This window comes from Oncorhynchus mykiss, chromosome 1, assembly GCF_013265735.2.
Source record: "Oncorhynchus mykiss isolate Arlee chromosome 1, USDA_OmykA_1.1, whole genome shotgun sequence".
NCBI lineage: Eukaryota > Metazoa > Chordata > Actinopteri > Salmoniformes > Salmonidae > Oncorhynchus > Oncorhynchus mykiss.
The window spans coordinates 17,420,101-17,440,615 of record NC_048565.1 but is presented as its reverse complement, the minus strand read 5'-3'; the positions used below and the strand labels follow the sequence as shown (position 1 = coordinate 17,440,615).

At 40.0% G+C, this 20,515-nt stretch overlaps 2 protein-coding genes and 1 long non-coding RNA gene across 4 annotated transcripts; 1 reads left to right on the top strand and 2 right to left on the bottom strand.

Annotated features, from left to right (window-relative positions):
- Positions 1-848: 848 nt before the first annotated feature.
- On the bottom strand, positions 849-3,827 carry pex11g (peroxisomal biogenesis factor 11 gamma). The gene is made up of 5 exons (XM_021569921.2): positions 3,484-3,827; positions 3,151-3,342; positions 2,528-2,706; positions 2,116-2,178; positions 849-1,865 (listed from the first exon to the last, which is right to left on the bottom strand). Exons 1-5 carry the CDS (start codon positions 3,544-3,546, stop codon positions 1,643-1,645), a joined length of 720 nt encoding a protein of 239 aa, XP_021425596.1. The 5' UTR covers positions 3,547-3,827; the 3' UTR covers positions 849-1,642.
- Positions 3,828-4,102: 275 nt separating this feature from the next.
- Positions 4,103-12,339, top strand: LOC118942412. The gene is made up of 3 exons (XR_005038398.1): positions 4,103-4,187; positions 10,809-10,812; positions 12,328-12,339. It is a non-coding gene; the product is annotated as an uncharacterized LOC118942412 (long non-coding RNA).
- On the bottom strand, positions 4,167-20,220 carry LOC110494533 (FYN-binding protein 1). 2 transcript variants are annotated; one of them, XM_021569713.2, is made up of 16 exons: positions 20,089-20,220; positions 17,654-18,305; positions 12,573-12,669; positions 12,314-12,423; positions 12,039-12,076; positions 11,876-11,913; positions 11,473-11,608; positions 10,490-10,652; positions 7,016-7,187; positions 6,886-6,905; positions 6,719-6,779; positions 6,304-6,367; positions 5,975-6,131; positions 5,771-5,804; positions 5,579-5,619; positions 4,167-4,304 (listed from the first exon to the last, which is right to left on the bottom strand). In XM_021569713.2, the coding sequence occupies exons 1-16, from the start codon at positions 20,089-20,091 to the stop codon at positions 4,261-4,263; spliced, it is 1,830 nt and encodes a 609-aa protein (XP_021425388.2). In that variant the 5' UTR covers positions 20,092-20,220; the 3' UTR covers positions 4,167-4,260. The 2 variants fall into 2 exon arrangements, with proteins under 2 accessions (XP_021425388.2, XP_021425473.2); XM_021569798.2 differs by having other exon boundaries at positions 6,886-6,902.
- Positions 20,221-20,515: the final 295 nt, after the last annotated feature.

Sequence of the window (20,515 nt, the reverse complement as noted above, 5' to 3'; positions counted from 1 at the left end):
ACCCTTGTAGGGCCCCAGTGTTGAAGATCAGCGGAGTGGATGTGATGTTTCCTACCTTCACCGCCTGGGGGTGGCCCGTCAGGAAGTCCAGGGTTCAGGCCTAGGGCCTTAAGCTTAATGATGAGCTTGGAGGGTACTATGGTATTGAATGTTGAGCTATAGTCAATAAACAGCATTCTTACATAGGTATTCCTCTTGTCCAGATGGGATAGGGCAGAGGATCAAGGGAAAGTAGAACAGAGCAAAATACAGAGAGATCCTTGATGAAAATCTGCTCCAGAGCACTCAGGACATCAGACTGGGGCGAAAGTTCACCTTCCAACAGGATAACGACCCTAAGCACACAGCCAAGACAACACAGGAGTGGCTTCGGGACTAGTCTCTGAATGTTCTTGAGTGGCCCAGCCTGAGCCCGGACTTGAACCCGATCTAACATCAACAGAGAAACCTGAAAATAGCTGTGCAGCAACGCTCCTCATCCAATCTGACAGAGCTTGAGGATCTGCAGAGAGGAATGGGAGAAACTCCCCAAATACAGGTGTTACCAAGCTTGTAACGTCATACCCAAGAAGACTCAAACCTGGAATCGCTGCCAAACGTGCTTCAACAAAGTACTGAATAAAGGGTCTGAATACTTACGTAAATGTAATTTCAGTTTTTTTTTTAAAGAAATGTACTTTGTCATTATGGGGTATTATGTGTAGATTGAGGGAGGGAGGGAGGGGAGGGAAACAATGTATTACATTTAAGAATAAGGCTGTAACATAACAAAATGTGGAAAAAGTCAAGGGGTCTGAATACTTTCCCGAATGCACTGTATGTGATTTATATATAATAAAAACAGGTACATTATGTAATTTAACTGTCTATTTTATTCTAGGAAAATTATGAACAAAAATTACAATTCATCACTGTTCACAGCAGCTGATATTTTCATTGTCAAGCCTGTTTGTGGTTGAAATAGTAGCCACAAATGTTGTGTTGACGTTGTTTGATTGCTAATGTTCATAAAACCATACTGAAAGGGCAATTGCTACTCTGAGATAAAGTTAGGATTATAATTTTACAAAAAAAATGATTGGTGCCAAAATGCCAAACAATTAATGTTACAGCAATATTGTTCATATCTAACATTCAGAATTCTAAAAAAAAAAAAAAATAGGTTAAAAAGGTTCATTCATTTAATTAAAATGTAATAGATATTCTATATTTTTTCACTTCACATTCCATGGGTTTATGTGAGAAATACTGAGAGTCATAACAGATAATTGGAGTGCCTAGCTAGGAGAAACAGTAGGCCAGCTGAACATGACTCAACTCAAGCACAGGCGGACAGAGCTTCCCATGCTTTACTGTATTCCTACTAGTAACAAGTCAACTTAAAATATGTCTGGGCTATGTTCAACACCACTGAACAGTTGGTTTAAAAACAGACAATAGTCAACTGTTGCATCTGGTTGTGGAGCTTTGTCAAGAAAAGAGAAACAAACCATTAATTACCAACACTGGGCACAACGATGTCATCCAGAACAGGGTTTGATGTTGAATGTTCCCCAAATTTCAGTAGATTTTTCAACAAATGCTGATTGGGTTATCAAATGTGCTAGTCAAAAAAAAGAAAAGATTTGTCAAAGCAATTAGACTAGGCAGTGACTGCTTGACTGGCACCCATCTGGATCAAGCCAATCAGGGATGACGTGGTGCCCATAAGTCCAACTAGCCAATTGGGAAAGCATCCTGCCCAGAGGAAACCAGGGGGCATCCAATGAATGGCATTACTCAGATCTGCCATGCTGCTGAGAATACTGAGGACCTCCCCTTGCACCTGCCTCCGGAGCTGAGACCTGCTGGCAACAGTTCCCTCACTGGAGAGAGACAAATCAAACCCAAGATACGTTTATATACCCTCATTGGTTTAGCAACACACATATCTAGTATCCTTACCTGAAATGTCCTCCCAATTGATGTGATGAATATGCATTGGGAACGCCAAGATTCCATCAATATATTTTACGCAATGGAACACAGTCATTGACACACACACACACACACACACACACACACACACACAGAGAGACAACACAAGTAAACTGATTCAGTATTGACCCGACTCACCTACTGTTGCCTCGTGTTGACTTCCTTAACTTCTTCCGCAGCAGCATGACAACCCTCATAGACCTAGAATGAGAAGTGTGTATGGTAAAGAAAACTGGCTTATAGCCATTCTACATGCCTCCCCACTATCACTGAGTGTTTCAAATCCTGTCCAAAGCAATAGGCTACATTCCAAGGAAAGCTCCATGCCAAAATCTGTACTGTAAGTATGCCAATGTAATCTCGTCCACCAACCAGCTCCAAACTGAACTACTCTCTACAGTAGAAATTGAGCCTGGGAACAAGGATAATAGCAACTTTTAGTACTTTGGCCATATACCAAATAGGCTAGCAGCATTGTAACTTTCACTAATTGAAGAGTGCCTCAGATTTGTTTTGTAGTATGAAACCATCAGTGGAGAAATATTCTTACCTGAAAACGCCTAAAAGCAGAGATACTCCCCAGAGTATACCGCTTAGTAGCCACCATTTGTCAGACTTAGCACTGATGATCTTGGCATCGGCAGCCCACGCTATATGTTCACAAGGGTAATACAACTGGTCAGCCACATTATTCAGCACAGACATCCAGCGCAGTGCAGAATCTTCTTCCTGGAGAGAGGGACATGCATGTCAATCTAAAGAAAGTGTCAATTCTATTCTAAGTCTCTGGCCCTCAATCTCTCACTACGGGAATCTGGCTTTAATTAGTTTCAATTGTGTGTTGACACTGACATGCTTTGATATTGAAGTAGGGCTATTGCCATGTCTTGAGACACAAATGATGGCTGGCTATGTCATTTCAGAAACCTTTCATACAGGGCATTTCTGGTCATAGAAATAGACCAGTGTTTTCCAAACTCAATCCCCCAAGGCGTGCACATTTTGTTTTTTTGACCTAGCACTGCACAGCTGATTCAAATAATCATCATAACTAATCATCAAGCTTTGAACATTTGAATCAGCTGTGTAGTGTTAGGGCAAAAACCAAAACATGCACCCCTAGGGGTCCAGAGGACTGAGATTGGGAAACGCTGCTATAGTCTCATTGCTCACCCCGGCTCCAAGACCATAGCTTTGTGAATATGTGAGCATGGAGAGGTCATCGAAGAGTCGAAGTACAGTCCGACAGTGGCTTAGCTGTGCAGAGAACAGTAGGAGGCTCTTTCCAAGCTGTGCGGATGACAGCCCTGGCTTCTCAGACAGAACCCCACCAACCAGCTGGGACCCATAGCACAGTGTCCTTATCTGCCCACAAATATCCCACATAACAGAAGGCCATTCTATTAGGAAGAATGTGGTGGTATGCATATTCATTTAAATAGGGCAATGACTCAACATTTGTCATATTTAAAATGAAATAACTGAATGTTTTGGTGGGACACTTACCACTTTATCTCTTCCTCTGTACGACTCAAGCACATTCACAAGCGACTCCAATGAATTTTGCATTATGTAAACACACTAGTAGCGGTCTGCAAGTCAGGTGTACACAGCTCTGTTCACTCGAATGGAAATCAAATTGATCCTGCCGGTGTTGACTGCAACGTCAAAGCAATGACTGTGCGTCAAAGTAACAAAGATCTGTAAATGCACGTGACAGATGTCATCTTTTTCAGCTCGAAGATCCACACGAAATTGTGTGAAATAGTACCAAAAACAGGTTTCCTCTACAATCTGTGACACAGAAAAATTGGTGTTGTACTTTGAACAGGAAGTGTTCAATGATATATTTACGATATGCAGGCAGTAGTAATAGATCACATATTCAAAGATGCAATACCCTTGTGAAAAAACTGAAAAAGTGGGTAGCTTTTGATAATAAATTCCATGGGAATGTCAATAAATGTGTCATCTTTTTAAATCCTTCTTCTAATTCTTGGGAGGATAATTTTTTTGAGTACACTAATAAAATATGAATAATACACAAAATACAACTGGCAAAAAAGTATTTATTATTCAAACTCATCTCAAGAAGCCCAGCCATGAACAAAGCATAGTGTATTAAATAGTTCTACAAGCAAATTCGAGCAAACAACAGTCATGCCATGATTGTTTCAATTCTTAGGACATGTGTGTGTGTGTGTGTGTGTGTCCCTGGAAGACAAGCATTAAATTGTCAGTCCAGGATTGGTGATCCATGTTGGTCAGGAAAGGAAAAAGGTTTCAGTGGATTGTATGATCATAGACATTGTCATTGTCATAGATATCTGTAAGGAGGAGAGATGAGGTCAAGAAAGGGATTAACTCCTTGTACTTTCACTACTTTGCATATATACTGAACAAAACTATAAACGCAACATGCAACAATTTCAACGATTTTACTGAGTTACAGTTCATATAAGCAAATCAGTCAATTGAAATAAATTAATTAGGCGATAATCTATGGATTTCACATGACTGTGCAGGGGTGCTTTAGGCCCACCCACTAGGGAGCCAGGTCCAGCCAATCAGAATGAGGTTTCCCCACAAAAGGGCGTTATTACAGACAGAATTTCTCCTCAGTTTCACCCTTACAAAAAAAGATTGCAGTTTTGAAACTGCAGTAAAGGTGCAGTAACTGCAGTTGACTGTGGTATTTTGGATGCAGTAACTGCAGAATAACTGCAGTGTACTGCAGTTGAATTGCAGTTGAACTGAAGTTATACTGCAGTTACACTGCAAAATTACTGCAGTTAAAAAAAACAGTGTTATTTTGGACACAGTATTTTCCTGCATACTGCAGTCATATTGCACTCTAACTACAGTTATACTGCAGTGTGCTGCAGTTATACTGCACTTTGACTGCAATATTTTTTCATAAGGGCATCAGCTGTCCAGGTGGCTGGTCTCAGATGATCCTGCAAGTGAAGAAGCCGGATGTGAAGGTCCTGGGCTTGCGTGGTTACACGTGGTCTGCGGTTGTGAGGCCGGTTGTACATACTGCCAAATTCTCTAAAACGACGTTTGTAGGTGGCTTATGGTAAAGAAATTGACATTCAATTCTGTGACAACAGCTCTGGTGCATATTCCTGCAGTCAGCATGCCAAATACACGATCCCTCAAAACTTGAGACATCTGTGGCATTGTGATGTGACACAACTGCACATTTTAGAGTGACCTTTTATTGTACCCCAGCACAAGCTACACCTGTGTAATGATCATGCTGTTTGGTCAGCTTCTTGATATGCCACACCTGTCATGTGGATGCATTATCGTCGCAAAGTAGAAAGGCAGAGATGTAAACAAATTTGTGCACAAAATTGGAGAGATATAAGCTTTTTGTACGTATGGAACATTTCTAGGATCTTTAATTTTAGCTCATGAAACATGGTACCAACATTTTACATGTTGCATTTATATTTTTGTTCAGTATATATTACATGAGCTCATCTGGGGTCTGTGACTCCTGATGTTGTGTCCCAAAGCTAGATTCATAATATCACTTCAGAGTCAAAATATAGATGTATTTACAGTAAGCATAATTAATTCAAAAATAACTTACCGTTAATATGATCAACATCGTCGTAAACATCCTCCCCTTCCCTGAAAAGGAATATTGAAAACCATATTAACCAAAACATTATGACACAGTTGTCAGCAGTAAATTATGATACCAGTGACTAACAGAGACTATGGCTATTCTGAATCGATATTCTACCAATAATTGTGTTGAATAAATATATAAGAAACCTACGCCTGAAGAAGAACAACCCTGGGCACATATCCATCTGTGAGAGAATGAAAATTAATGAACAATTAAAATAATGACACTCATGCTGACAAAAGTAATCAAAACAGGGAATTTTCTGCAATCTCTAATTGATTAGGCTGTAGCCTAATCAAATATACAATGGACTTTTACAGAAACTTTTCACAAGAGGGCGATGTATTCACATACATTTCCCCTGCTCGTTGCGACACAGGGCTTTCTTGCCACTAGTGAGTTGAATTATCTCCAGGATCTCTCCTTGAACCACAGCTAGATCCTTCCCTCCTGCCTTCTTGATGCTTGTGTCAACCATCATGCAGTGTAACACCTTAATCGGTCCCTCAAACTGACAGAACAAAATAAAAATTATGTTTATTTTTTCATATGACTTGGTAATGTCATTTTATTAGGCGACTAGTGATTGTGCTTTCAGAGTAATGTGTGCACATGAATTGCGGTAAAAGCTATTTTTTACTAACAGTTCAACAGATATGCAAGAAGAGCAAACTAAGATTTACCTTGAATTTTTTTCTGAACTCTTGTTCATCTTTCTCCAGTTTCTTGCTCATTTTTGGATGTAGACTGGAACATAAAGACAAACATGTCCTTTTTTGTCTGATCACAAAAGTAGTTTTTGTCCTCTTTTAGTAGCCAACTTTCTTATTTATGCTTTCTTATTGTTAGCCATTAGCTACTACTTTATTTATATACAGTGCAATACATGCGCTATGCAACAGACAAGTTAAACCGTATACAAGCTTTGATTTTCATTTTTTAAGTAAACATACAGGCCAAAGTTGGCAAGCTATTAAAGCAACACCACACTATGAAAAACCCCAGACAGAGGAAGGCATTTGACTTACTCTCCTGTGTATCGGAAAAGTACAAAAAATGATAATAATTGAATTCAAAGACACTGTATATGAGGAATACCTTATTTCAGGAGGTGGAAGGGGGAAGTCATTGTTTATTCCTTGCACATCATCGTAGTCATCTTGAGAGAGAGAGAGAGAAAAACAGAGCGAAACAGAGAGAAACAGTAACATAAGCATACTACATGAACAACTTAATGGAAAACGGTCATTCACAGCTCCACTTACCCTCCTCTTGAGTCATGCTGCTGTAAGAGAGAAACATATCAATCATATCAATCACTTGCATTCAGGTTACAATGTTTCAATTACAGACAAAGTTAAAGCAACATGGTATATTTGTGCTTGCGAGAGCTACCTGTTCATGTTATTTGAGGAGTCGACATCATAATAAATGTCATTGTCCTCAAAAGAGACGGGAGGTGGAGGTGGTGGTGGTGGCAGTGAGGGGTCAGGGGCTCTGGACAGTTTGAGTTTACGTTTCACTTCCTCATAGTCCACATCCATACATGTGTTAATGATGTAGCCATCTGCAAAGTAACACTTCATTACTGGTTTTTGGTAGCTTTAGGTACACGAAATGTGTGGTTTTCAGCATTGTCATAGGAAATATGGACCAAGTATAAAATATGGAACACATATTGAATTGTTTAGGGACAGACCAAAATTTACTGGAGTGGGGGGTGGGGCTTGTCCAACTCCAGGTGTCATAAAAAATGTACCCCCTCCCCAATGTAAATGTTTTTTTCCCCTTGTACTGTAAAAAAAAATATGCACACCCTCCCTCCTCATAAAATGAACTCTAAAATAATGATTCATTGTATCGTCCCCAAGGCAATATAAATGTCATTAACTGTATAACGAATAAGTGAGGTGAGCCAGCAAAAAATATATATTTACAGTTGAAGTTGGAAGTTTACATACACCTTAGCCAAATACATTTAAACTCAGTTTTTCACAATTCCTGACGTTTAATCCTCGTTAAAAAAAACCTGTCTTAGGTCAGTTAGGTTCACCACTTTATTTTAAGAATGTAAAATGTCAGAATAATAGCAGAGAGGATGAGTTATTTCAGCTTTTATCTCTTTCATCACATTCCCAGTTGGTCAGAAGTTAACATACACCCAATTAGTATTTGGTAACATTGTCTTTAAATTGTTTAACTTGGGTCAAATGTTTCAGGTAGCCTTCCACAAGCTTCCCACAATAAGTTAATTGAATTTTGGCCCATTCCTCCTGACAGGGCTGGTGTAACTGAGTCAGGTTTGTAGGCCTCTTTGCTCACACACGCTTTTTCAGTTCTGTCCACATATTTTCAATGGGATTGAGGTCAGGGTTTTGTGATGGTCATTCCAATACCTTGACTTTGTTGACCTTAAGCCATTTTGCCACAACTTTGGAAGTATGCTTGGGGTCATTGTCCATTTGGAAGACCCATTTGCGACCAAGCGTTAACTTCCTGACTGATGTCTTGAGATTTTGCTTCAATATATCCACATAATTTTTCTTCCTCATGATGCAATCTATTTTGTGAAGGGCACCAGTCCCTCCTGCAACAAAGCACTCCCACAACATGATGCTACCACCCCTGTGCTTTACGGTCGGGATGGTGTTCTTCGGCTTGCAAGCCTCCCCCTTTTTCCTCCAAACATAATGATGGTCATTATGGCCAAACAGTTCTATTTTTGTTTCATCACACCATCACATTTCTCCAAAAAGTACAATCTTTGTCCCCATGTGCAGTTGCAAACCATAGTCTGGCTTTTTTTATGACGGTTTTGGAGCAGTGGCTTCTTCCTTGCTGAGCGGCCATTCAGGTTATGACGATATAGGACTTGCTTTACTGTGAATATAGATACTTTTGTACCCGTTTCCTCCAGCATCTGCACAAGGTCCTTTGCTGTTGGTCTGGGATTGATTTGCACTTTCGCACCAAAGTACGTTCATCTCTAGGAGACAGAACGCGTCTCCTTCCTGAGCAGTATGACGGCTGCATGGTCCCATGGTGTTTATTCTTGCGTACTATTGTTTGTACAGATGAATGTGGTACCTTCAGGTGTTTGGACATTTTCCAAGTTGTTTAAGGGAACAGTTAACTTAGTGTATGTTAACTTCTGACCCACTGGATTTGTGATACAGTGAATTATAAGTGAAATAATCTGTCTGTAAACAATTGTTGGAAAAATTACTTGTGTCATGCACAAAGTAGATGTCCTAACCGACTTGCCAAACTATAGTTTGTTAACAAGAAATGTGTGGAGCAGTTGAAAAACAACTTTTAATGACTCCAACCTAAATGTAGGTTAACTTCCTACTTCAACTGTATATATAGAATAAAATAAAAGTTGAACGTCCAAATCAACTTAAAGCACCTACGAAATTAGTTTCGCAGCGACACAATTCGAAAGGAAGTCTACAGCTGAATTGTTTCCTTTTACTGTTTGTGATTCACAAATGATTATTCCCAAAGTATGATTAACTGCGATTTAACCGAACCCCCAACTACTACAATGGCGAAGCACAGCATTCGGTTAGTGAAAAATTATTGTTAAAAATAATCAATTGATATGAATTAAAATAATCACTATTTTAGTTTTCACTATGACAAATGTGAAGAGGGAATCCGTTTATACAGTCAATTAAATTTGTAGTCTAAACAAGATCAATAAGATAGGAGACACGCAGCTCAAAAAGCTATCAGCTATTCCTCTATGTTCTTGTGGATTTATATGGAAAATGTGTGCAGATTTGAATGATTTTATGTGTGGTATGATTGCTAGTTAACCTGTTACCAATCTGTGCAAATTATCCACCTACCACTATCGTCACTATGTATAGATGGGCAAGATAGAGTTGACTGTATACTAGGCGCGCAGAAAAGCGCAGTGCTTAAGGAAAGTACCAAAACACCTTAATAAGGGGGGCGCATTCAAGTAGATGAGGAAATGTGGCTATATGATGTGCAAGTAGAGGTACTGGGGTGCAAAAGAGCAAAAAAATAACAACATGAAGATGAGGTAGTTGGGTGAGCTATTTACAGATGGGCTGTGTACAGGTGCAGTGATCGGTAAACTGCTCTGACAGCTGATGCTTAAAGTTAGTGAGGGAGATATAAGTCTCCAGCTTCAGTGACTTTTGCAATTTGTTCCAGTCATTGGCAGCAGAGAACTGGAAGGAAAGGCAGCCAAAGGAGATGTTGGCTTTCGGGATGACTAGTGAAATATACCTGCTGGAGGGCGTGCTACGGGTGGGAGTTGCTATGGTGACCAGTGAGCTGAGATAAGGCAGTGCTTTACCTAGCAAAGACTTATAGATGACCTGGAGCCAGTGGGTTTGGCGACGGATATGAAGCGAGGGCCAGCCAACGAGAGCATACAGGTCGCAGTGGTGGGTTGTATATGGGGCTTTGGTGACAAAATGGATGGCACTGTGATAGACTACATCCAATTTGCTGAGTAGAGTGTTGGAGGCTATTTTGTAAATGACATCGCCGAAGTCAAGGATTGGTAGGATAGTCAGTTTTACGAGGGTATGTTTGGCAGCATGAGTGAATGATGCTTTGTTGCAAAATAGGAAGCCGATCCTAGATTTCATTTTAGATTGGAGATGCTTAATGTGAGTCTGAAAGGAGAATTTACAGTCTAACCAGACACCTAGGTAACAAGCAAAAAAAATACACTACCGTTCCCTGTGCCCATTAAAAAATCACACAACCCTCCCCAAATCAAAAAAAGTAGATAGACAACCCCCCTCTATTTTGGACCAGCCACCTCACCCCATTAAATGTAGAACCGTCCCTTAGTTCTATAGAACTTAACAGTGTTTTACTTACAGGTGCCAGTCTGTGTGCGGGCTAGCCACATGCCCCCAGGATTGTTCTCAACCCGTAAGATCTCCACACTGTCTCCCTGCCGAACAGTTAGATCCTGCTTGCCCCCCTGCCAGTCATGTCGAACCCTGGCCATGTGAAGGACCTCTATGTCCCCAGTCCCCAGCTGTGGAAGGGTACAAATAAACACAGAGGGTTGTAAAGTGGTGTTTTTAGACTGCAGAGATTAATGAGATTTATGTTCTGCATGTGAGATTACATTACTGTATATCTATATTTGGCAAAACACCATATGTAAAAGGCTCACAGAGATGTATTACAGGTGTGTTCCAGAATTCCCAACCTGGTCTCTGACGTAGCATAGTAAACGTAAATCCGGGACACTTAAATTAGTATGATATGTTACGTTTGGTATAGTTACATAAGACAGATGGCTAATTAAGGCATTTTAGTTAATTAGCAACTTTTTAACTACTTACTACTTTTTAGCTTTGCATTTACTTAGCATGTTAGCTAACCCTAACACTAACCTTAACCCTTTTAGCTAACCCTTCCCCTAACCCTAACCTTAAACCTTTAACCTAACTTCTAAACTTAACCCTAACCTTCACCTTAACCCCTAGCCTGGCTAGCGTTAGCCAGCTAGCTAACGTTTGCCACCTAGCTAGAACATATCATACATTTAGCAAATTCGTAATATAATGTACATTTTGCAAATGTGTAACATATATGAATTGTAATTTGCAACATATCATACGAAATGGGTGATAGACATCCACATATAAATACATACCATACGAAACGTAACGTATCATACTAAATGGAGTGTCTTGGATTTACATACAGAATAATGAGAAATGCTCTGAGACCAGGCTGCAGCACCATATCCAAAACCCTGGTATCAAATGTAGCAAGTGTGTTATGACAAACATTACTGTTTGGGGGGATTTATGGATTTGTTAGCGCATGGAAATGTGGCAAATCACCTTGAATTTCTTTCTGTATTTGTTTTCCCTTTCCAGTATTTCCTTTTGCTCTCTCCTCTCCTGCTCCTTCTGCCGGCTCAACTCTTTCTGTTTATTCTTATCAGAACTTGTGGTTTTCACCTCCTCTTGGTTGCCTCTGAGATGGCAAAAGACAGAGATGGCAAAAGACATTAACGGGTCAGTGATTATTTGAAGTGGACAGCTATTACGCCTATATAAACACATTTTAACAGATATGTGAGTATCCAAGTGTTTTTTCATTATTATTAGCCTTGTGATATTGGCTGTTTAAAGTAGGCCGTGCCAGACATTGAGTTGTCTACTTGTAAGACAAGATAAACCCAAGATACCACGTACTGTATGTAGGCAGGGGATCAAAGTTGTATTTCAATAGTATACTTACTTATCAATCATATCATAGACCTCACTTTCATCGCTCCCCTGCAGCCAGGAATAAGAACATAAATGTCATGAAAAGCATGTGTATCAAGAACAGTATTTCAGAAATAATTCAAAAGCAGTGTTCCGCATTGATGGTCACTGATGGTAAACATGAATTCTTTCACCTTATCTATTTGTGAAGAACTATTTTCATTCCAGGAGTCTGTAGGTGAAATAGCCGAAAATATAATTCATGACATGCATGAACAAGCAATGAACATGTAAAATACATACATTATGGGATGATGGATTGAGAAACTATTTGTGTATATAATTCAAGCTTTCACATAAATCCTACATTCACGATTTAAGAGTCATCATGATTCAGTCCTAAATTCACAATAGCTAGTGAATCTCTTGCATGTGTTCATGGTAATATAGTAGTTATTTTCAGACATACCACTTTTGTCCCAGCTCCCTGGGTGTTTTGGGTTTGGGGGTGGGGGAGGTGGTTTTACATCTAGGCCTAGGCCTATGTCATCATATTCCCCCTGGTCATCCTCAGAATGTCTAACAAGACAACAGGAATCAGAGGGAAAAAAATACTTAAGTGAAAAATGTGGCTTTTTTGTTCCTGTAAATCCAGTTGCCTACAGAGTAATTACAATTTGTGTTCATACTATCACTCAACACTTGACATTTCAAGTGAGCACACTCACACAGGGGTACACTGCCGTGGTAGGCTGCTGGGCTTGGTTGGGAGTCTTGAGGGGCCAGACAGACTGACTATCCCTGGAAGAGACTTACTGCTGCCACCTGAGGAAAAGAAACAACCTGCACTGTAGGTCTACAGTAAGTCTTCACCAACTAATTCAAAATTAACATATATATTGAAGGGCAATGCTCTGCACCACCAGCAGCAGTCTGAGAATTTCTTTTGATCATTCATTTCTTACAGAAGATACTGTTCCGCATGTATACAGTAGGTCATTCAAAAATACTTTTTAGAGAGAGATGTGTTGAGGATTTAACTAGTAACTACATAAAGCACACTGCATATTATACAATTATATATTACACAGGTTGCAAGTGAACAGATACCTTTCTTGTGTCATTATGGTGCTTACAGTAAGTCCATTCACGTATTCAAATAGAATAAACACTGGCTGGAATGCGGTTTTCAACAACCATCATCCAGGATTTAGACCACACATAGTATAAATGTATTCACAACAGTCAGTTTTCCATTCTACACTTGTACGGAAGGGGGGCTTTTTCAAAGGAAATTAAGGCCTAGATTAAGGTCAGACCCACACTAGCCGACACCCGCATAATGGTTGTTTTGGCGGTGTCAGAGGTGGAACTGCATTAGAGCTGTCAAATCCACAAGCGGCTCCCGGCATTATACCTAAAGAGGAAATTGCCATTGGCTGCATGAAGTCGCATTGAGAGAAATCCCATGCAGCCTTGTTTACAAGTTCGAACAGTGGAATAAGAGTTGTAATTACTCCTTGATTAGGCTGATAGAAATCCTTATTATTTAGTTTAAAGATTTTCAATTTGGGTGTCATTATTTCTATATAACCTACACTTTCTAGTTCTAATGCGATTGGGAAGGGTGTGGCTTTGTGACACGGGCCACACGAGCAGACGCTGTGATTCGACAGCTCTAAAGCAGTTACACCTAGCCTGGTTGACGCAACCCAGGTGACTCACAGCGCAGGGAGAGCTGTGACCACATTGGTCTGGAAAGGAGGCTGTTTGCTAATGCAATATTCGCTCAGAAATAGTGCAACGGGTTTAATTTGTTCTCTCAAATATGCTTTTTCCCTGTGGGTTTGAGGTGTGTGTGGCTGTGCATTTGGGTGTTTGATTGAGATAGACACAGAGGAAACCCAACACAGCCCCTTTCCTTATCGACGCATTGTGCCAACATCAAAGAGTCATAACAGACTCTGGTCGAGAGAGAGAGAGAGAGTTACAGTGCGTTCAGAAAGTATTCACAACCCTTGACTTTTTCCCACATTTTGTTGCGTTGCAAAGTGGGATTTAAATGGATTTAATTATCATTTTTTTTGTCAACGATCCACACAAAATACTATGTAATGTCAAAGTGGAAGAAAAATTCTAACATTTAAAGAAAATGTTTTTGGAAAATAAAACACTAATATACTGTATCTTTATTTGATAAGTATTCAACCCCCTGAGTTAGAATACTTATCATGTTAGAATCACCTGTGGCAGCGATTACAGCTGTGAGTGTTTCTGGGTAAGTCTCTAGGAGTTTTGCACACCTGGATTGTACAATGTTCGCCCATTATTATTATAAAAAGTCTTCAAGCTGTTAAGTAAGTTGTTGATCCTTGTTAGAAAGTATTTTTGAAGTCTTGCCATAGATTTTCAAACCGATTTAAGTCAAAACTGTAACTAGGCCACTCCGGAACACTCAATGTCATCTTGGTAAGCAACTCCAGTGTAGATTTGGCCTTGTGTTTTAGGTTATTGTCCTGCTGAAAGATGAAATTGTTTCACAGTGTCTGTTGGATTTTGCCTGTGCTTAGCTCTATTCCATTTATTTTTATCCCAAAATTATTTTTCTTTAAAAAAAGTCCTTGCAGATGAAAAGCATAGCCATAACATGATGCAGCCACTGCCATGCTTGAAGATATTAAGCGTGGTACTCACTGTTGTGTTGTGTTTGATTGTCCCCAAACATATCGCTTTGTATTCAGGACAAAATGTAATTTCTTTGCTACATTTTTTGCAGCATTATTTAAGCGACTTGCTGCAAGCAGGATGCATGTTTTGGAATATTTTTTATTCTGTTACAGGCTTCCTTCTTTTCACTCTATCATTTAGGTTAGTATTGTGGAGTAACAAAACTAACCTGTCTGTATCTTTGTTGTGACTGGGTGTATTGATACACCACCCAAAGCCTAAATAATAACTTCACCATGCTCAAAGGGATATTCAAACGGATATTTTTTATTACACATCTACCAATTGGTTCCTTTCTTTGTGAGGCATTGAAAAACCTCCCGGATCTTTGTGGTTGAATTTGTGCTTGAAATTCACTACTCGATGAGGTAGTCATTCAAAAATAATGTTAACCACTATTATTGAACAGAGTCCATGCAGTTTACAATGTGATTTGTTAAGCACATTTTTACTCCTGAACTTGTTTAGGCTTGCCATAACAATGGGGTTGAACACTTATTGACTTAAGACATTTTAGCTTTTCATTTTCTATTACACTGAACAAAAATATAAAGGCAACATGCAACAATTTCAAAGATTTTACTCAGTTACAGTTCATATAAGGGAATCAGTCAATTGAAATCAATTCATTAGGCCATAATCTATGGATTTCACTTGACTGGGAATACAGATATGCAACTGTTGGTCACAGACACCTTAGGGGTGTGGATTAGAAAACCAGTTATAGTATCTGGTGTGACCACCATTTGCCTCATGCAGTGCGACACATCTCCTTCACACAGAATTGATCAGACTCCGTTGTCAGTTTAGCCTACATTTCACTGACCTTAGTAGCACAAAGCATTTTTGTCTGCAGTTTTGGGTTTGGATATTTGTTTCAAGTGTATGTGGCGGTTCTAACTTGTATGGCGCCCTGGGCGAACGTCCGCGCCCGCCCACACCCGGGGGCACCCGGGGCCGCCCCCGGCAAGTTGCTGCCCTGGGCGGCTGCCCATGTCGCCCGTACCTAAATCCGCTACTGAATTTTGTATTCGTCTTTAAATAAATCTCTTTGCCAAAATTCGTCATCACTCTCAGGTCTTATTCGACTAGTATTTTTGAAAGTGGAAGGATAATAATTCAGCCATAATTGTTTTGAAATGTTTATTGCTTGCCAGCATTTTACTCCCTCCTCTATGTTTAATATAACACACATACATTAATTATACATTTTGGTTGCCTATCCTGACATGAACTTTGTTCTGTAGAAAGTATTTGACTCTAATGTGTGTCACAGAAAGTATTTAACTCCAGCCACAAAATTAAGGAAATTAGAGGGGGGAGGGATTCTGGCAGGGGGGAGATTTTCGGCACAACACCGGCACTGCTATCATCCTCTTTTGCCACTTCACAAAATATTATCCAAACATTACTTCTCTGGCCCTCCCTACACTTTATTTTAAACTCTCCTTTCGCAGCTTTTGTCTTATTGCATTAAACTTTGACAATGTCCTTTTTTTTTTTTATCTCCCTTAACTTTTTCTGCCTGTTCCCAAAAACATTATTTGTCGATTGGCTGAGTATGCTATTTGGCGAGTGTACCGTTAAGTCCTAAAGTTTCGATTTACACCATGCCCAAACCAAACGTGTGCCTGAATACACGTGCGCCATTGTGCTCAAATTGATTTTGTCCCCCCACACCAAAGATCAGGACACACAGGTTGAAATATCAAAACAAACTCTTAACCAATTATATTAATTTGGGGACAGCTCGAAAGCATTAAACGTTTAAGGCATTTTAGCTAGCTTGCTGTTGCTAGCTAATTTGTCCTGGGATGTAAACATTGAGTTGTTATTTTACCTGAAATGCACAAGGTCCTCTACTCCGACAATTAATCCACACATTAAACGATCAACCAAATTGTTTCTAGTTATCTCTCCTCCTCCTCCCAGGCTTTTTCTTCTTTGGATTTTATATGGCGATTGGCAACTAACTTTCACAATAAGGTGTATTACCATAACTGACATCAGTTCATCTTTCAATCACCCACGTGTGTATAACCAATGAGGAGATGGCACGTGGGTATATGCTTCTAAAAGCCAATGAGGAGATTGGAGAGACAGGGCTTGCAGCGCATTCCGTGCCACAAATAGAATCAACTTCTATTTTAGCGCCTGGCAATGCAGTTGCTCGTTGGCGCGACGCGACCTGTGTGGTCAGCATGTTATACACTAATACCCTAAAATAATGAACGACAAACCTCAATGTAGCCTATATAAATTGCACAATAATGATACATTTCTTGATTTTTCTAAAGGTATTGTTTCTCTTTATTCAACCAGCCCACCACCCACCCCTTCAGCCAATATTCAATTACCCCTAAACCCATCCGCCCCGTGGATATAACCGTGGGGACTGCGGGTTATGAGTCAACCCCCGCATCGCTACTGCCCATACCATAACCCCACCCCCACCATTCTTTTTACAATGTTGAAATCAGAAAACCGCTCGCCCACAAGACGCCATACAATTGAAAACGGGATTAATCCGTGAAGAGCACACTTCTCCAGCGAAGATGAGCATTTACCCGCTGAAATCGGTTACAATGCTGAACTGCAGTCAGGTCTACCCTGGTGAGACTGTAATGATCATGTTGTTTAATCATCTTGATATGCCACACCTGTGAGGTGGATGGATTATCTTGGCAGAGGAGAAATGCTCACTAACAGGGATGTGAACACATTTGTGCACTAAATTTGAGAGAAATAAGCCTTTTGTACATATGGAACATTTCTGGGATATTTTATTTCAGCTTATTAAACATAGGACCAACACTTTACATGTAGCATATATATTTTTGTTCAGTATAATCTCAAATGTTCTTCAAACAAGATTCCACTTTGACATTATGGGGTATTGCGTGTAGATCACAATCAATTTAAAAAGCAGTCTGTAAAAAGCAAAGGGGTGTGAATACTTTCTGAAGGCACTGTAGGTGTTAGCCAAACTAAGTTACACCTCCGACACCGCCAAAACACCAGCTATGCAAGTGTCGGCTATCGCCGGTGACCGCTTGATCTGATCTAGGCCCAAGCTGCTTACCTTCAGTCTTCCTTAACCCTGGGCGCCCTGCAAGGTGTGGTGCCCTGGTGTTTCTCTGATGGGCCTGCAGGTTGACGTGGGGGGGTCGTCTGGGCTTTATGGGTCTGGAGCCCTCAGAGGGCAGGGTCCTTCTCAGGGGGGTTACCTCCGTCAGACTCCTCTGGCTGGGTAGGGAGGGGGGCGCTGGCTTGGAAGGGGCGGTGGGTACTCCCTTGTGCGTTAGCATCATATTCTGCAGGCGCTCTCCTGTGACCCTCACCTTCCCTAGCCTGTCAGTGTCTGAGGGTGGGGGTAGAGGTCGGGGCAGCTCCTTGGTGGCTCCATGGGGGCGGTGTGATGGTGGAGGGCGGGGGAAGACACCATGAGGCTTGGGGATGGTGGATATGCCCTCCAGTTCAGCCCTTACAGGTCGTGGTGGTAGTCTCTGAAGGTTGGGTGTGGAGCTTGATCCAGAAAGTGGTGGTGTGGGAACCATAGGCATCAGTTTATGTCGGACCCCTCCATTTGCCGTAACACCGGTATCTGCCAACAACGGGCCTCCTCTACCAAATCCTGGCAGTGGAGATTTTGGAGAAGTACTATCTTGGCTACCTGCCATGTCAGCCTTGGCATGGAACCTGGCCCTCAACGCACGAACATCCACACTCTCCCCCTGATACAGATACAGCAAGGTGAGAATGTGGCTCAGTTTGTAAGCAGGAAGTTAGCAGAATAGCAAAAACAAGTGCAACCACCCCCACACACATTTCTCTTTCTTCACACACCAATACTGAGGCATCGTTCAAATGAGGGAATACACACGTCAAAACACTAGCGGTTCCTGATCCTAGCATCATTACTACCACTAAATGACACTATAGGCTCAATAAATTACTTGCTCTGACCAATATAAAGTCTCTCTCAAGCACCAGAGTGAAAATACAGGTACAAGTCTTTCTGAATGTGCTACTATCAGAGAAAGCTGATAAAACTGAAAGCTATTATTTTCTTTGAGACACAGAGAGATATTTCAATAGATGTGTGAATAGTGTTCTCTGAGGCACATTTGACATGTTAGGTGCAACCAAACCAAATGTCACATGCAAGTGAAACTACCAAAGAGCCAGTAAGGGAAGATGTTCTGAGATAGAGGTCATGGCACAGTAATCAATTCGGTCAGATTGTCACAGACAGTGCACTTTTATGATCAATGCTACTTCTCTGAAAAGTTTAGAAAAACCCACACTCAAAAATTATTACTTCAAGAGTAAAGGTCTTTGCTGAATAAAGAGTTAAAAGAATAAAACAATGAAGAGAAACAGGAAGTAACTACAACCACACACCTATTCACCTCTGTATCACTCTGCAATGGTTGCCATAGAAAATGCAGTAGCAGTCTTAAATGGACCAATGAGATGCATGCTTTGCTAGAGATATTTTTCTTGTGACACACAGAGGAAATAAGAAAGACCTGTCTGTGGACCACAACAGATGGAGCCTATCTAGTATTGTTCTCAAGCACTTGGTTACTCAAAACAGAACTGCATGCCCTTTAACATGATCATTGACTCCAGAACTTTCCAAAATTGTTGAAGAGTTCACATGAGTTATTAACATATAGTTTGTTTATGGCATAGGTGTATGAAGGCTAAAGGAAAATGTGATACCAAATAACAAAACACAGATTAAACAAATATCTAATCTAATAGGAGAGAAAGTGTGTGGATCCATTGTATGTGGTATGCTGAGTGTTAATAATTAACTGGTTATAACAGTGATCAATAATTCCCTGACTGAATCACCACTTCTTACACAGAGAAATAACAACCAATCAAATAGCTTGAGTGCAATGTTTAAATGGTCAACTTAATTGAGACATTTACAAACTGAAAATATTATTTCCAGACTATATCCTGATGATCAATTCAAACTAGTCCCTTGAAATAACATTATTCAAGACAATATTTCGTTTTTTAGGTACTTAAATCTAGGCTAATTCTTTTCACATCTTCAGCATTTAAGATTGTACATTTTCGTTGAATTTAACAAAAATGTATTAACATTTTTTGAATTGGAGAACAGTGAAATCAATCATTCCAGTCTAATAACAAGTGGTTATTGTGTCTCATAAGAGTAGATGTGAAAGTCACTCTTCAACCAAAAAAGATTGGGGTTGAACATATGGTTTATAAGATGCTCGAGCCATTGACATTTCATTTCACGCATGTATTTGTAGAAGCGCAAAAAATGCGACCTCAAATAAGAAACGCGACCTGTTAGATAGAACACGGGCTACAAAGTTGTTATAGCCTATATACACACACACATACATATATACATGTATATATACATATATATACACACACATATATATATATATATATATTCATCGTTTAATATTCATCGTTTGCATGTTTTTCCTGTGTCGTTTCAACAATATTTAAGTGATACTTTACCATCTTTGTCCGTTTGGAGTTTAAATTTAGATGAAAATGAAGTGATCCATGTTGAACTGTGTCATTCAAGGATGCTGCGCGACACTGTTCCGTTTGTTACACAATGGATATCTCCAACGCTAAATCAGGAAATAGGTGGGGCGGGTGACAAAATGCTACTGTAAGAGTTCATTTATATCTGAAGGTTACTTATAGGCTATGGATTTTTATTATGAAATGCATGTGAAACACAACAGTCATTTATTTTAATGACTGTCTTTCGATTTGATTACCATTTACGAAGCGTCTGTTCCTTTAGTAGGCCTCATACCATTTAATCAAAATTGGAGGTGAGATACTCATAAATGTATTTCACCTTCATTACTTGATAAAAAAATCGGACAAACATGATTTATGAGCACCCATCATCCGTCATTATGAGATCCAC

Excerpts from the sequence above, each read along its gene's own strand:
- LOC110494533 (XM_021569713.2), bottom strand. Across the intron at positions 11,609-11,875 it reads GTCTATGATATGATTGATAA|AGGCAACCAAGAGGAGGTGA; the intron begins GTAAGTATACTA and ends TTGCCATCTCAG. Across the intron at positions 6,132-6,303 it reads AGTTCAGAAAAAAATTCAAG|TTTGAGGGACCGATTAAGGT; the intron begins GTAAATCTTAGT and ends TTGTTCTGTCAG.
- pex11g (XM_021569921.2), bottom strand. The coding sequence starts at position 3,546 with ATGCAAAATTCATTGGAGTCGCTTGTGAATGTGCTTGAGTCGTACAGA. Across the intron at positions 2,707-3,150 it reads GCTATGGTCTTGGAGCCGGG|GAAGAAGATTCTGCACTGCG; the intron begins GTGAGCAATGAG and ends CCCTCTCTCCAG. Across the intron at positions 1,866-2,115 it reads TCAACACGAGGCAACAGTAG|TGAGGGAACTGTTGCCAGCA; the intron begins GTGAGTCGGGTC and ends GTCTCTCTCCAG.